Below are 17928 nucleotides of genomic sequence, written 5' to 3' on the forward strand. Positions count from 1 at the left end.
TTGATACCCAGTACTGCAACAAAAAAATTTTTTTTAAAGTTGATATTGTTATTCAACAAATTAGTACACCAAAATAAAAAAGACAGCCTTTTTATATGCTCTGCAGTACAAATGAATCTCAAAAATAGTATATCCTCAGACATGGTGTTGCACAGCTGTAATCCCAGGGCTAAAGAGTCTGAGGTAGGATGACCATGAGTTCAAAGCCAGCATGGACCACACTGTGAGACCCTGTCTCAAAAAACTAAAAAAAAAAGAATAAAAATACAAGTATATTGAATAAAGACAACCACAAAAGCATGCATACTCTGATTGATGTGTACATGTTTTAGAATGTTATGACCAATAAGAATGTACAAAAATTATTTATGTAGATAGAAATAAGAATAATGGTTAATGTGAATGGGAGGAGAATCATGGCAGAGCTTCTTGGTGTTTATAAATTTTTTTTTCTAGATAGTGGATAAATGTGTGTGTATGTGTGTGTAAAAACTTTTTGAGCTGTGCAGTTAAGCTTTGTGCATGTCACTATTGTATAGATTTTACTCAGTAGTACTGGGACTTGGACTCAGCTATATCCCTAGCTTCTCTTCTCTAGCTGTCCCCTTCCTCTTTTTAAATTTTGAAATGAGTATATTTGATTTATTAAGTTGTCCATACTAGGCTTGAACTTGGAGTCTTCCTGTCTCAGCCTTCCAGAGTACTGGGATTATGGGCATTCACCACCACAGCCAGCTGTTATTTTTTAAAACTAAGTATGAAATATAGTGCAGTGTTTATTAAAATAGTCATTAACTTCAAAAATGTGAGAAGGAAGAGGCTAGGAAATAAGACTATGACTTCTAACTTATTCAGGAAGTTAGAAAGGAAAGAACAGAAAAATAATCCAAGGAAAGTAAAAGGGAAAATAATAAAGGTTATGACAGAAATTCATTACATAGATTGGAAAGGTTTTTTTTTCCACAATTAGATGACAACTATAATTACCAACACTTTGCCAGCTTTTCCATAGGAACAAGATATATACTTACAGAACAATCCCTGAGATAAATCAGATAATTATATACAGTATATATCTACTCACTAGAGCCATTTTATCCTGTTTTACAATGGAGCAGTATTCAGCAGTAATAAAATACAGTTAAGTACCTACTGATTCAGAAGGGTAAATGCTATGGATAGGGAAGCATTAAAAAAATGAAAAAAGAGCTAGATTATGAAAACTTAAGCAGTAGTAAATGTGCAGGAGGTGATAAGATTCATGTAAAAGGTCCTATTAAGGAATAAATGGAAATGAATGATACTCACTGATATCAGTAACAGAAAAAAACAACTAGGAAAAGGATAAATAATAGGAAGTAGAGATTAAACTAGAAAAAAATATATATATGGAACAAGAAATGGATAGTAGAAATCTAAACTTCACCCAAAGGAAAAAAAGTGAAAATCAAAAACATACCCATAGAGGAGCAAAGGGAAAAAATTGGTTAAATGACAGGAGGAAAAAAAAAAAGAAAAAAAGTTATGTCACATTTCCCAAACAATATTTTCTTTCAGGGGCCTGCAGTCTTTAATCTTTTTGAAATAGGAAGAAAAGCTCCAAAGGGGTAGGGAAAGTGGGAGGGGAAGGTTAAAGGAAAGAAGGGAAAGGAAAAATTATGAGAAAACAAAAAAATGGAAACAAAGTCTGTGTAAATAGGGAAGGGTGGAGGGGGTGAAGGGCACACAGGTAATGGGGAAAAAATAAGAGGCAAGATACATCATGTACAGGTTCAAGCACCCAATGATAAATGTAAATGTATTGTATACCTAAAATGTACCAATAAAAGAATTTAAGGAAAAAAAATAGATTGGAAAGTTTTAAAAATCTATGCTGTCATTTTTTTAAAAGAAAGCCCACAAATCTTTGACAAAATTAAAGATGAAAAAAAGAGAGTGATAGTGAACCACATCAAGTAGAATGAACATTTAACATAGATGCTATATACATTTTAAAACCATATAAACCATATTAATAACATAAATACTAATCATTTGAAAAATTTACATGAAGTAAAATATTACCTAAGAATATAAGCACCCAGGGGATACAAAAGACTTAGAAATACTATATAGTTCTATAGATAGAAAAAGAACTATAATATGAAACTTTAAAATATTCCTGTATTTCTAAAAATGTGCCCTCTGCATAGAAGTTAATTCACTTTCTCTTTAAATTTGGCAAAACTTAGTTGTATATATGTAAAAAATATAGAAATAAGAAAAATGCTATCTTTACTCTAGTTAAATCCAGCACATAGCAGTTTAATGAAGTGATGGAGGGTAACATCCCCAGTGTTGTGCCGATAGTGTTTACTTCCTGATTCAACACAGTGAGGGGTATGCTTCATCTCCATGGTATTCTTCCCTAAAGCCCATAACTTTCATCTGATCACAAGAAAAGAGGAGTGAGATCCTAATACCTACAACATTCCTGAAAAGGACTCCAAAAGTATCAATGTCATGATAAAGGAAGAACCTGCCAGGGAATGGAGTTGACTATTGAGACATAGCATCTAAATGCTTCCTTTTCCTGAAATTGATCCTAAAATAGGAAAAGGACATTAGTAGTCCAAAGAAGGCTTCCAGGCCACCGTACCACTGCTACCAGCACAGAGGAGGCTTCTGAGCCACGCCGGGGCCTACAGCACCCCCCCACACACCTGTCGAAATGAGAAAACACGTGAACAAGTCTCAAAACCAGACTTCCAGGATCACCTACAGCAACCCCAAAGGGAAACAAGACGGAATGCTCTGTTACTCAACCACCTTGACTACCTGAATTAGCAAGAAAAGAGGATCTGGAAAAAATGAAATCAGAAATAATTTCTCAGATAACAGCAGAGATTGTGCTCATAGTGCAAGACATGATTAATAAATCTAGAGAGGAGCTCAGGAACATGATGGAATCCCAACATAGGGAACAAAGGGAATCTATACAACACATGCAAACAGATTTCCAGGACATTAAAAACTCCATTGAAAGTCTACACAGCAGAATGAGCCAATGTGAGGACAGAATTTCAGACATAGAAGATAAGATTGCAGTTAGTGACCAGGAAAAGAAAAATTGCTTTAAAATTGGAAGGGACCACGAGAAATTAATCCAGCAGCGTCTAGACAATGCAAAGAAGAATAACATAAAACTGATTGAAGTCAATGAAGAAACAGGAGAGAGTGCAGATGACATACAAAAACTGTTCACAGAAGTGATGGCAGAAAACTTCCCAAGCAGGGGAAAAGAACTTGACATATAGATAAGTGAGGCATATAGGACTCCAACTAGCCCTGATCAAAAAAAATCTACACATAGGCATATAATAGTTAGGATTCCAGAAACCCAACAGAAGAACAAAGTTCTACAAGCAGTTAGAGAAAAGAAACAAATCACATACAAAGGAAAGCCCATCAGAATCACAGCAGACTTCTCAACACAAACCCAAAAGGTAAGAAGAGCATGGAGCAATGTGTTTCAAGCCCTAAACAAAAACAACCTCCAACCCAGATGGATGTACCCCAAAAAACTATCTTTCAAAATTGATGGAGAAATAAGATACTTTCATGACAAAGAGCACCTTAGGAACTTCATAAATACCAAACCAGCACTCCAAAATATTTTACACAACATCCTAGGAAAAGACAACGAGGATCACAACCCTAAGAAACACAGCAGAATGAATCTGTCAGGCACAACAAGAAATGAATGGAAAGGGGGAGAATCCAACAAACAGAAAAAGTCATGACAATGATAGGTCAATACGTATCAGTTATAACCATCAATGTTAATGACCTCAATTCACTAATCAAAAGAAATAGACTGGCCGAATGGGTCAAGAAGCAAGGTCCAACAATATGCTGCATAAAAGAAACACTTAATTCAAGAAGAAACTCATAGACTGAAAGTTAAGGGGTGGAAAACAATATTCCAAGTGACAGGAACCCGAAATAAAGCAGAAGTAGCTATCCTCTTTGCAGATCAAGTGGATTTCAAACCATCACTGATTAAGAGAGACAAGGATACTACATCCTTGTAAAGGAAGAATCTAAGAGGAAAAGATGACAATCACAATTATCTATGCACTGAACACTAGTACGCCCAACTATATAAAACAAATACTAATAGACATGAAAAGTCACATATGCACTAATACAATAATAGTGGAGGACCTCAATTCCTCACTGTCACAGATAGATCAACTACACAAAAAATAAGCAATGAAATACTAGAACTCAATCAGACTCTTGAACAAATGAACTTAACAGATGTTTACAGAGTGTTCCACCCCACAAAATCAGAAAACACATTCTTTTCAGCTGCACATGGTCATTCTCCAAAATAGACCACATACTCGCTCATAGAACATGTTTAAGTAAGTGCAAAGGAATTGAAGTTATCCCCTGTATATTATCAGACCATAGTGTGATGAAATTGGAGATCAGTAGCAAAAGAAACCACAAAAATTTCATAAATACATGGAAATTGAACAGCACACTTCTGAATAACCAGTGAGTCACAGAGGAAATTAAAGAAATCAGACAGTTCCTTCAATTAAATGGCAATGACAATACAACATATCGGAATCTATGGGACACAATGAAAGCAGTCTTAAGAGGGAAATTCATAGCAGTGCATACTCATATTAAGAAAACAGAGCGAGCCCAATTAAACAACGTGATGCTGAACCTCAAGCTTCTAGGAAAAGAATAGCACAACAAACCCAAAGCTCATAAAAGAGAGGAAATTTTAAAGATCAGAGCAGAACTCAATGCAATGGAGACTAAGAGAACGATACAAAGAAATCAGTGTAGCCAAGAGTTGGTTCTTCAGAAGAATAAACGAAATTGACAACCCTTTAGCCAACCTTATCAGAAAAAGGAAAGAAAAGGCCCAAATCCATATCAATAGGATAGGATCAATCCATAGGAATGAAAAGGGTGAAATTACATAGGACCCAGCAGAAATCCAAAGGATCATTAATACCTACTTCGAGAACCTATACACCAATAAGATGGACAACACAGAAGAAATGGACAGATTCCTAGATACATATGAATTACCAAAGTAGAATGAAGCAGACCTAAAAGTTCTAAACAGCCCAATATCAGTCATGAAATTGGAAACATAATTAAGAACTTACCAACTAAGAAAAGCCTGTGTCCTGATGGCTTCACCACTGAATTCTACAAGACATTTAGAGAGGAACTGCTGTCACTACTTTTTAAACTCTTCAATGAATTGAAAGGGAAGCAGTACTCCCACATTCATTCCTGGAAGCAAGCATCACCATGGTCCCCAAAGCAGAGAAAGACCCAACCGAAAAAGAGAACTATAGGCCAATCTCACAAATGAACATAGATGCAAAAATCCTTAATAAGGTACTGGCAAATAGAATGCAGAAAATCATCAAGAAGATCATACACCCTGACGAAATGGGATTCATCCCAGGCATCCAGGGATGGTTCAAAATACGCAAATCAATAAATGTAATAGAGTATATCAATAGAGCCGAGGACAAAAGCCATATAATCATCTCAACAGATGCAGAAAAATCATTTGACAAAATCCAACATGCATTTATAATAAAAACCCTAAAAAATATTGGAATAGATAGTCTCTACCACAATCTGATAAAACCCATCTATGAAAAACCAACAGCCAATATCATACTAAATGGTCAAAAACTGAAATCCTTCACACTAAAATCAGGAACAAGACAAGGATATCCACTATCACCACTCCTGTTCAATATAGTGTTGGAAACATTAGCCACAGCAATTAGACAAGAGAAAGAAATAAAAGGAATAAAGATAGGAAATGAAGAAAAATTGTCATTATTTGCAGATGACATGATACTCTATATAGAAGACCCCAAGAACTCCACCAAAAGTCTTCTGGACTTAACCAAATTCAGTAAAATAGCTGGTTACAAGGTCAACACACAAAAATCAATAACTTTCCTCTACACGAACAACAGACTCACTGAGAGAGAAATAGGGCAAACAATTCCTTTCACAATAGCATCCAAAGAACTGAAATACCTAGATATCAACCTAACAAATGAAATCTGAGACCTCTTTTCCAAAAAACTATAGCATTCTGAAAAGAGAGATTGAAGATGATATCAGAAAATTGAAACACATGCCCTGATCCTGGGTAGGAAGGATCAACATAGTGAAAATGGCCATACTTCCAAAATTTCTATATAGATTCAATGCAATCCCAATTGAAATCCCACCAGCATACTTCACGGACCTTGAGAAAACAATCCAAAAATTCATTTGGAACAAGAAGAGACCCAGAATAGCAAAAGCAGTTCTAAGCAACAGGAACATGGCAGGGGGTATCACAACCCCCAACTTGAAAGTATACTACAAAGCTACTTTGATGAAAATAGCATGGTACCAGCAAAGAAATATTCCTGAGGGCCATTGGAACAGATTAGAAGGTGCAGGAACAACTCCAGACACGCTCAGCCACCTCATCTTTGACAAAGGAGCCAAACACCCTCATTGGAGGAAAGATAGCCTCTTTAATAAATGGTGCTGGGAAAATTGGGTTTCAATTTGCCAAAGACTAAAACTAGACCTATATCTTTCACCATCCACTAAACTAAAATCTAAATACATTAAATATCTACATATTAAAACAAAAACACTAAGCTGGCTGGAACAGAGGTTAGGTAGAACTCTTGAAGACACTGGTATAGGAAAATATTTTATGAACAAAACCTCAGTTGCCCATGAACTAGCACAAACAATCAACAAGTGGTATCTCTCATTAAAAACTTCTGCACAGCAAGAGCAACCAGCAGCGGTGTGAAGAGATAACCCACAATGTGGGAAAAAATTTTCACCTGCTGTCCGTCACACAAAGGTCTGCTATATACAATCTGTAAAGAACCTAAAAGAATCAGACCTCCCAAATTTAAAGACCCAATCCAAAAAATGGACATCTGAAATGAAGAGACATTTCTCAGACAAAAAAGTAGAAATGGCAAATGAACATATGATAAAATATTCAACATCAATGGTCATTGGAGAGATGCAAATGAAAACAATCACAATAGATCAAAAGGAACACGTAGTGAAGCATGTTCCAGGTTTTCAACTGGTAGAAAAATCACGAAATGAGGGTTTGTAAAATCTCTGTAAAGGCCCAGATAGGTAACTTTAGGCTTTGTGAACCAAGATGTTTAATTGAAAATATTATGGAAGAAATGAGAAGAAAATTGCAGTTTTTATTAATGGATTCAAAATACAGCAATAATAGAGAATAAAGTTTAGTAATATAAATCTACTAAGGAATCAAGTAGAATTCACTTTGGAAGGATGATATTTTGCTTGTGACTTAAAGTTAGTTATACTTGTCATAAAAATTAGTTACTAAAGTTCATTTCTTAAAGCTTACCTTTGAAGAAATTCCAAATTTTAAATCCTTAAAATGTCTTTTCACGTTGGTACTGCTTAGTACATCAGTCAATAAGCTTATGATTTTTATTCAGTATATTTATCACATGGGAGGCATTTCTAGAATGCTGTTGAGGCCTCTTGATGTTTTCCATTTGGCTTATTATTGCAGTGCAGATTGATTATTCCCCATTGAAGATTAGATGAAAGGTCAGTTGTACAGTAAAAACATTTTGAAGTATAGAAACTTGCATCTGTGTCTGAAAAAATGCATGTGGAACTGCAGTTTGAGCTTATAAGTTTGTATGTTTTGAGTATTGTTGCACAGGAAATCTACAAAGCAATTCAGCTTTACACCTTGAACAATGTTGGTCGCGGTTCAAATGTAAAGCACACTATAAATTTTGCATACAATTGCTGTTTTATATTATAATTTTTTAACTTTTATTTTTAATTGACATATAGTAACTGTGGGTGTGGTGTGATATTTCAGTACATGTGTACATTATATAATAACCCAATCGGTATTTAGTATATCTATCATATTATACATTTGTTATTTCTTTGTGGTGAGAATATTAATAGAATATTGTTAACCAGAGCCACCCTACTGTGCCATAGAATGTCACAACTTACTTATTTGTTCTTAGTTTATTACTGTTGATAAATCTCTACCCACTTTTGGTTGCTGTAGCAAAAAACCTGAGGTTGGGTAACATGGAAAGAAAAGAAAGGTTTATTTAGTTCATAGTTTGGGGGCTAAAAGTCCAAGATCGGGTGACATAATTGTTTCATTCTCTCATGAGGCTTCTTGTGTCATGATGCCACTGGATGGGAAATGACACGTGGCAGGAGCCCGTGTGAGAGGACAGGAAGCAACAGCCAGGCTTGGTCTTGCGAGAACTAGCTCAGCCTCCAAGAAGAACATTAGTTCCTTCTAAGGGTGGTGTGCTCAGTGACCTGACTGCCTGCCACTGGGCTGTGCATGTTAGCAGTGCCACAGTAAGGACCAAACTTCCAGGACATGACAGGTAGGGACAAGCCACACCTTGTCCTTGTACCCCAGTGGCTCTTAGTCATTCTCTACTCTCTATGAAACGAGCTTTTCAGATTCCACATGTGATTGAGAGTCTATAGTATTTGCCTTCCCGTATTGGCTTATTTCATTTAACAGAGTATCCTCTAATTTTAGCCATGTTGCCACAGATAATAAGATTTTGTCTTTTTTTGTCAAGATAGTATTCCATGGTATTTATACATCATATTTCCTTTATCCATTCCTTCATTGATGGATATGATTCCATATCTTGGCGACTGTTAATGGTTCTGTAGTAAACATGCAAGTGCAGATATCTTGTCAACGTACTGAATTTCATTTTTTAAGATACATATACATTGTTGGAATTGCTGGGTCATATGGTAATTTTCAGTTGAACTCATTAAGCATTATTTAGTCTGCAAAAAAAATTAGTTTCTAAAGCTATTCATTCTTTGATAATTGTGGGTTGTAGTTGTTCTTGTTCAGAAATGTTTCACTGTCAGCCTTGAGCTAAAAAAGAATCACAACAAATCTTTACCATTGCTAAACTGTTGAATTGCTGTGTGGAAGATAAATCAGAATATTCAACTTCACTTTCTGACAGAAATTCATAGAACTGATGATAATTTAGTCCACACAAATAAAGGATGTTACTGTTGACACTACTTATTCGATAATAGGTGATATATTCAAATACTTTCTTCACAGTCTTTGATGATGAATAACTATGTTTTAAATAACTTACTTTTTTTCAAAACTTCTATTTTTGTCCAACTGAACCTTCTTTTGTTCCACAAATATCTTTTCTATCATTAATTGAAACAAATCTATCTTAGCAGATTCCATGTCACATTGTACTGAGTTAGTTTTCCTTAATATTTTTTTAAAAAATTCTTCCCTGTAGGTTTTCCATGCATGCTCTTCATAGAGCTTCAGTCTTCAACCACTTCAAACTTGGTGTTGATTCCTGAAATAATCAACAATTTAATATCAGTAATACCTGGCTCAGGAAGAGACAAGAGAAATCTTTTAAAATCATTTACATTGTTTTTTAATTGACTGTTGATTTTGCTACCTCCTGTTTTCATCAAAAGGCTATTAGCTTGTAGCAAGTTTATTTTCTCAAAGAACATTTATCTGGCGGCTTTAATTAAACACAATTTTGAAAACTCCCATTAGTAAATGCCTTTTCTCACTTGACTAAGAGAAGATACACTGAAGAATTTAATTGGCTGCAACCTCAATGTGTGTGTATGTGTAGAACTGCTGTCTTGAGATATTTTGTTCTAAATTTTGTAACTTTCCTAAACCATGACTCTCCTAGTGAATGAGAATATTATGGTGAGTGCTGAGTCTGCTGATATTGATATGTATCCCTTTAGCACAGTTATGGACTCATTGAATAATAAACACCATTTTTTTGTCATCTAATTCAATAGCAAAATAATCCTGCTCTCTACCATGCCTTAATAGTACAACAAAATCTCCTTTTTGTTTTGACATAATAGACTTGAAATATAATAAAAAATGATAATGTTACAGTGTGGCACTCTTTATGATACTTAAACACAGGTAGATTATAACTACATTCTGTAATTAGCAGTGGTGCACGTGGGTGAGATTTCAACTGTGGCCTTGTAGCAGATACTCAGCTCTGTCTTTGCAGTATGAACACAGTCATAGGTGACATATAAACAATCTGCGATTTGTTCCAGTAAACTTTTATGGAAAATTAAAAATTGAAATTCATGGCATGAACTGTTTTATTTTTTCTCAATCAGTTAAAAATGTGAAACCAATTGTTATTGGATGGTTTGTACACAAACATATAACAAATCATGTTTGCTGATCCTTGATCTAAATAAATGATAGTTAAGCCATGAATATGTTGACTACAGATCTGAAACAAGCCATCAACTATGTGAACTGAGAATAGAGAAGAAAGGACTAAAAATGTCTGTGTCTTAGATTTAGGAATGTTTCTAAGAAATAAGGCAAGTCCCTTATTTTACATACTTAAAACTCAGAAATAATGCCTAAAAGAGTGACATTAGCATAAGAATATTATTAGGTTATGAAAGGAATAAAAGAGGTAAGTTGTCTTCTGAGGAATGGGAAGCTGTAAGGATAGAGTTAGATGCTTCAGCATTACTGATCATATTCTGTTCTGAAGCTGCTGAGGGGCACATGGTGTGCATGTTATTTTCTATACTTAATTCTGTATGTTTACATATATTAACATTTAATAATAGCTTTTAAGAAATTAGGTGGGTATAATTTTGTTCAGGGAAAATACAAGGACTGCCTTATCTTATCTAACCTGTAAGTTGGCCTCAACTCATAGCCTTACCATTACCTTGAGCAAATCATCCTCCTAATCCTGTGACTATTTCTGCAGGGATGGAACTCACCAAGGAAGGAGGAAATAGCTACATGCATCTGTAAGGAGTTGTTGGTGTATTTATGAAAATAGGTATTTTTCTTTCCAATCATAGGTTTAAAATGCATAATATCTTGTGTCTATTAAAATCTTTAGAGTTGAGAGTCTGAGAAACATGGAGTAGATAGTTGGGCTTTCAATTACTTCCCGGTAAATAAACTTTGGCTTTGATTGATAACAATGTAGAATAATTTAAAAGTTATGTGTGCAACAAGAAAATGCATTGTGTAATATCACATTTACCGCATCATTTTCAACCTTTGGAATTTAAATCAGTTGTTTTAAATTCACATAGTTTTAAGTACATTAGGAACAGTGTTTCTATCAGTGATGCCAAGTGAAAGCTTGAACTTGAAAATATTCCTACAGGCATAGTCACATTATATCTTACAATTAACTGTGGTGATTAATGGTTATAAAATGTTTCAAGTCAGAATTATGTGTTCCACAACATGTAAGTGGCTGGGGCAGCAGTCAATTGGTTTTTTCACTATGCTTGAATCACATGTACAGTCCAGTCATATAGTGTCTATTACTTCATCTCGGCAAAGACTCAGTATTTACTGTGTGGTGGGAGCTCTTTTAGAATCTGAGAATACACAACTAAGGAAAACAGGTGTGGTGTATTCCTCATGAATCTTATGGTCTGGAAAAAAGCATTAGATCAGCACATATGAAGTGCAAAATTTGTACAACTTATTGGTGTGCTAAAAATAAAGAGATGCTCATAGGGAGATATGATTTAAGTTTGAGCATCAGGGAAGCCTTCTCCAAGAGAATGAAAATGAGATTGAGTTCTAAAAGATGAGTGGGGATCTTTCAATGAAGACAGGCAGGGAAGAGCTTACCATCATGAGAATGTGTAGCAGCACCTTAAGCCAGAGGAGAGGAAGGGCAGTTGAGCCTGAAGAATGGGGACTTCAGAGGACAGTGTGGAGTGAAGCAGACAGCTGAGTTGGGACCAAACAGTAGCAGATTTTCTTATCTTGTGAAAATAACTGATTTACACCTATTAATATATGTGATATTTGTAATTTCTCCAAAATTATGCTTTGAAATTCACCTGAATGTGTTTCAGTGACTAGCTGTATAGTTTCTTAAATCTTTTAACTCACTTAGTAGTGTAGTTTGAATTTAACCTTTGAAAAATAATCACTCTGACCTTCTACGAACACAGATCTTGTATTCAGCCAGGCAGAAAGTCTGTCTAGCCCTGGAAAGAGACAGTTACATCTGGGCTGTTGTTTCACATGTACATAGAAAAGAAGCAAAAAAGAGATGTCCATGGGGAAGTTGTTTTTAAAATTTTTTGTTTATATCTTTTAATTTATTAAATCACTTAAAGGAAAGATGCAAGTCTGCAGTCTAGTTTTATTGGAGCATAAAAGTTATTATCATGCTTATATATCTTACTTGTTTGATTAATTGGTTGATTGCTTTTATATAGTTAATTCCTCCCTTTCTGTACCTCTTCTGCAGTTTCTAATCATTCACTATATCCTGCTAATTTTTCTGCCTAGATATTTTTTCATATGACTTAAAGTTTGCCCATTCACACTAATTAACTGTCTCTTTCCTGGACTGCTGCAGTACAGTACTTTCCTACCTGGTCTCCCTGACACTAGTTTTAATCCACTCAAGTCCATCTTTCACAGTCACAGAATGCATGAGTAGATACAGATCTCTTCGAGGCATGATACCTGTAAGTTCTATATAAGTTCTCTATAAGAAGGAAGTCCAAGGTATTTCACAACATTTAAATTCAGTGAGCATTTACTATGTGCCTGATACAGATTTAACTCAGATAATCATCATAACCACCTCTACTTACAGATACTGTTTTCCTTTTGCAAGTGAGAAAACTGAGGTATGGGACATATAGACACATGACACAAAAAACTATTGCTAATTTCACCAGCCTCTTCTCTTGGCAGTTTTCCCCCTTATACTTTGTGTACTTCTTCCCCCACCCCACCACGGAGTGCACATGCCCCAGTTGGTGCCTTGCTTGTCCTTCTCCCTCACTCTTTTCCCCTTTATTTCAGAATCTATGGTATGCAATGAAAGCAGTTTTATGAGGGAAATTCACAGCAGTTAATACTCATATTAGGAAAACAGAGTGAGCTCAAATAAACAACCTGATGGTGAACCTCAAACTTCTAGAAAAAGAAGAGCAGGACAAACCCAAAGCTCATACAAGGGAGGAAATTATAAAAATCAGAGCAGAAATCAATGCAATGGAGACTAAGAGAACAATGCAAAAAATCAATGAAGCAAAGAGTTGACTCTTCGAAAGAATATACTTGAGTGATTTCTGATTCGACAGTTCTCCCAGAATCTTGACATCTTCCCATTCTGTCTTTCTTCCACAGTACTCTATACTCCCATTATGACATTTACTGTATTTTGTTAAGCTTCAGTCTGTGTATCTGTTTTCCCAAATAAATTGTGCAGTCTTTGAGTGCAGAGAATAACCGTGTTCATTTTCACAGAATTTAATACCTGCCCTGAAGGAAAATTTTATTCTACTTCTTTCTCTATGGTTGAATATAATTTAATATAATGATCACTCTTGTTTATTTGTTTGTTTGTTTGTTTTGTACCAGGGATTGAATTTAGGACCTTGTGCTTGCTGGGCAGGTGTGGTGCCACTAAGCTAAATCCCCAGCCCTGTTTATTTTGATTTTGTTTTGTTTTCTGAGACAAAGTCTTGCTATGTAGTTCAGGCTGGCCTTGAAATTGCTATGTAGCTCAGGCTGGGCTCAGACTTGTGGTAGTCCTCTTGCTTCAGCCTCCTGAGTGCTGGGATTACAGGCATGTACTGCCTTGCCACCCAACTTTGTAGATTTATTTTATCAGGGGAACTAAAGCCTGATGTGTACTCATTGGTTGAAAATAAAAGTAAATTTTGCAAGTAACATACCCTTTCAGCATTGTCATTGAATTTTATATATTAGGAAGGGAACTCAAAAAAGATGAGAATCCCAAAACTATATGGGTAGAGTGAATGCAAGTAAATGACAAGAAGAAGCATAAATTGCCAGTATACGAGGAAAATGTTCAACATCACATAATAATCTTTTAAAAATGCAGAATAACATGCTGGTCTACCCCAAATAATCAAAGTTTTTAAAGCTGATAAAACTAAATGTAATCAAGAATGCTAGTAAATTAGCCATTAGTAGAGGCTCCTCATGAGAAGATAATTTGTATAGAATGTCGAATGCTATATGAGAGTTCATATTCTTTTGATCAAAATGATTTCACTTTTTGAGTTGATCCCAATTAAATATTCAGCATGTGTCACAAAGGTACATATATGGATGTTCATTACTGCATTACTTCATTTAAAACAACCAAGATGCTCATTAATAAAGATTAATAAATTATTATACAACTTTATAATTGAATAGAAATAGCAATAATATAAAACACCTTTAAAATATTCAAAATGTATCAAGTGAAAAATGCTAGATTTAAAAAATAACATGTACAGTTTAGGTCATATCATCTTCATATCCAAGTATCTATGTATGTGTATGTGGTTTGTGCTCAAATCTTTCTATATTTTCAAAATTTCTACAGTAAATATATTCAGAATAGACAGACATTAATGTTATATTTTCTGGCACATATATACATGTCCAAAATTGAGTAACCGCAAATATACCACAAAGAAAGAAGTTCTCAGGAATCAAAAATGATGTGGGCATGGTGGGGCACACCTGGAATCCCAGCTCTCCAGAGGCCGAGCTCGGGGGTCACTGCAAGTACCAGGCCAGCCTGAACTATACAGTGAGACTGTCTTAAATCAAAAATGAAAAATATTCTGAGAAACTTAAAGACATTTTTGGGTTTGTTTTTTTTTTGGTACCGGGGATCGAGCTCAGGACCCTGCACCTGAGCCAAACTGCAGCCCTTAAAGACATTTTCTAATGGATTGTCTTGCTGTCCACTAGAGAAAGGATGGTACCAGAATAAATAATGGAAGTGAAAGAGTTTTGGTTTTAATACTCATTTCAATCCATGCCACACTGTTTTAGCAGAAAATATTACTACTCTGAGAAGTGCTGCATTTCTTTTCCAGAAATTTAGGTCTTTTTATCAACCATTCTGAATCACTTAGGTACCTGATTTACAATTCAGAAAATGGGGGGGTCGCTTCCTAGGTCTCTCACTTAAAACACTAGCACATTGGATGGAATTTTACCTTTTATTCATGGTTCTCAAGTCTCAACATCTTTACCAGGCAGGAGGACCAAGTAGAAGTAAATCTTACCAACCAGACCACACTTGGTTATTGTTTGATGGCAAAATGAAATGTGAATAAACAGCTACAGCATTAAGGTATTCTTGGAAGAATAAACACAAGCTGGAAATACTGTGTGTAGTACAAAGTACAGGAAGGAATCAATCATGAACATCAGATGACAGCTTGATGAGGAAGCTATTGGAGTCTGTCACCTCTCCCTGCAATAAATGGCTTATTCCATTTCTTTTCCCTTTCACCCAGTTTGGGAAAGAGAGTTCTGTAGATTGGCTTTGAGCAGAATGAGCTCCTGCCCATTGAGGGGGGTTCTTACTTTGTGGAAAGTGAACGTAAATATGCCCTGCTGCATACCTCTCTGCCTTCCTCTTCCCACAAACAGGAAACTGTTAAGGCAGCAATAATAGAAGAGCAGAAGCAAAGTGAGAAGGCTGTGGAAGAGGCAGTGAGAAGAACAAGAGATGAGCTGATTGAGTATATAAAAGAACAGAAAAGGGTAAGTATCTTCTGGAGTTTTAATCTGTGCTTCCAGAAACTCAGGCAGTACCTTCCATACAATAATATGAACTTTAAAAATGTTTAAAATGCCTTTTATCAGGTAATGTAAGAATCTTCATCTGAGATTATTTCTCTTATATATAGTTTTATATATATATATATATATATTCTGATTTTCACATTAGTAAATGTAAATTTCTTCTGTCCCTAAAAAAGCAACAGTGAATCATTTCTTAGTACACTCCCAGGAATTTCCAACTTAACATTACATTCATGAAAATAGTAGACAGTTGTAGATTTTCAGAGGCATTTTTGCTATACATTTGTTAATTCCTTATAATATTAGTAGAAATTTACCCTTTAAGGTTCCTATGTTAATCCCGCTCTGGTTCTTATGAGTTTCATTATAGTTAGCAAAATAAGGCTCTTACCACAATTCTATTTCAAAATCATAACTCAGAATATACATAACAAAATTTAGGATATATTGAAGTTTTGTCATATTAATATGTGAGCCTGAGCAGTAGCTAAAAATAATATATTAAACTTGATTTGTTGTTTTATAAACATATCTTTAGTCTTCTTAAATAGTATGTAAGAGTACAAGCACTTTGAAATGAGTTTAATCTATGATAAACAACATATATTGTATAATAAAACACGTATAACACTTTAATAGTGTTTTATTTATATGCTTAGTATAAACAATATATTTAAGTACCTTATATGTGTGTAAATACATAAATATGTCATGTGTTATATAATGTAACATAACAAACACAAAACATAGTGTGTAGGAAGAAATTTGATGAATACTATGTAAACATAGTCAAAATGAGGAGTAGAGATTGTAAGATACTGTTCTGCAGGTGGCAGGTAAGTAGCACGTGAGAAGTAAGCAAGCTTGTGATGCCACTTTACTCCTGTTTTCAACTTGGAGTCCCATACATATGACACACAAAAGCCCCTAGCCTTCTGTCTCTACCATTAGATCCAACAAAGGAGAATTTGTCACCAGAGTAAAAAATATGCTACAAAGCCCCTTAAGACCAATGAACTATCCACAGAAGCATTTTGAATGGGGTTATGTCTTTGCCCACCTTACCTAAGAGTGTTTTTCAAACCATGTTCCCAAATTCCTAATACAGTAGATTGGGGTTTTTTTGGTTTATGGTTTTTGTTTTGTTTTGTTTTATTGCTGTAGACCAAATCTTTAGAGTTTATTCATCTTGCTTTGAAGATGAAACTTTGTGCTTTGGACTATTGATTGCCTGTTTCCACCACCTCTGGCTCCTGGTACCCACCATTTCACTCTTTGATTATGTGGATTTGACAGTCTTAAGTCTTAGTTGTGTCATACAAGTGGAATCGTGCAGTACACCTCATTCTGTGCTGGCTTATTTCCTTTAGCATGGCGCCCTGAAGGTTCCTCTACATTGTCACGTGTAGAATTTACCACTCTTTAACCCTGAATATTTTGTTGTATGTACGTAATGTATTCTTTACTCATCTGCTAATGGGCATTTAGGTTGTTTACATATACTTAATATTTTTTCTTAACAGTGTACAGCCAGTCCTTATTTAAGTTCTAAATCTGGACAAGAGAAATTATGTAACAAAGCAAAGTCATTCTTAAGATTAATTTAGGCTAATATTTCTTTGATCAACATGGATGAAATTTTAGCATCATATTACTTCCCCATCAAAAGGAGTTATGTGAATGGCATAAGAAATACTTCATATAAGAGTAAGCAATGATTTTTTTGTTATCTAGATCGTATAAAGTAAATTAACTGGTGAAGAGTTGAGCTCTGCCATTTAATCTGCATGTTCTTGCAAATCATATTAAAGGAGTAATACTCATTTGTGTCAGTCATACAAGCCAGTTATCACCTGTAAAGATCTTCATTAAGTAACAGCAATTACAACAAAATCATAACAACATTAGGTTTCATTTGAACTAATTTTTCACTTCTGTGTACTTGTTTCCTTATATGTGAAAGAAAGTTAATACCAAACTTACAGAGTTAACATAAATAGAAGAGATATAGTAAGGACTATATGTGTTATGTACTATATAAACATGTGGTATGATTTCATCCTTACCACATTATTAAATAATACCCAGAAGCCACTCATAGCATTATTTTTGCTAATTAAAAATATGCTATTTTGGGTAGCGTTTGGCATCTATGTCCTCTCAAGTTTACAGTATGAATTCTAAAATTTTATTTCACT

At 34.9% G+C, this 17928-nt stretch overlaps 1 protein-coding gene across 19 annotated transcripts in view; it reads left to right on the forward strand.

The window, feature by feature from the left end:
* Ccdc91 (coiled-coil domain containing 91) overlaps positions 1–17928 on the forward strand; it is a 401979-nt gene that overhangs the window by 291867 nt on the left and 92184 nt on the right. For 18 of the 19 annotated variants that reach the window (XR_015446979.1, XR_015446977.1, XR_015446978.1 and 15 more), the window contains one exon: positions 15575–15688. The exons of the other annotated variant lie outside the window; for it this stretch is intronic. Coding sequence is in view for 15 of the 18 variants with exons in the window: in XM_087200271.1 (XP_087056397.1) it covers positions 15575–15688 (114 nt within the window). In the remaining 3 variants the exon portion in view is untranslated. The remainder of the gene's footprint in view (positions 1–15574; positions 15689–17928) is intronic. 19 annotated transcript variants of the gene reach the window in all.

The sequence above is a fragment of the Heterocephalus glaber genome, unplaced genomic scaffold, assembly GCF_053883595.1.
Source record: "Heterocephalus glaber isolate CG9 unplaced genomic scaffold, H.glaber_assembly_v1.0 deba00001733, whole genome shotgun sequence".
Taxonomy (NCBI): domain Eukaryota; kingdom Metazoa; phylum Chordata; class Mammalia; order Rodentia; family Bathyergidae; genus Heterocephalus; species Heterocephalus glaber.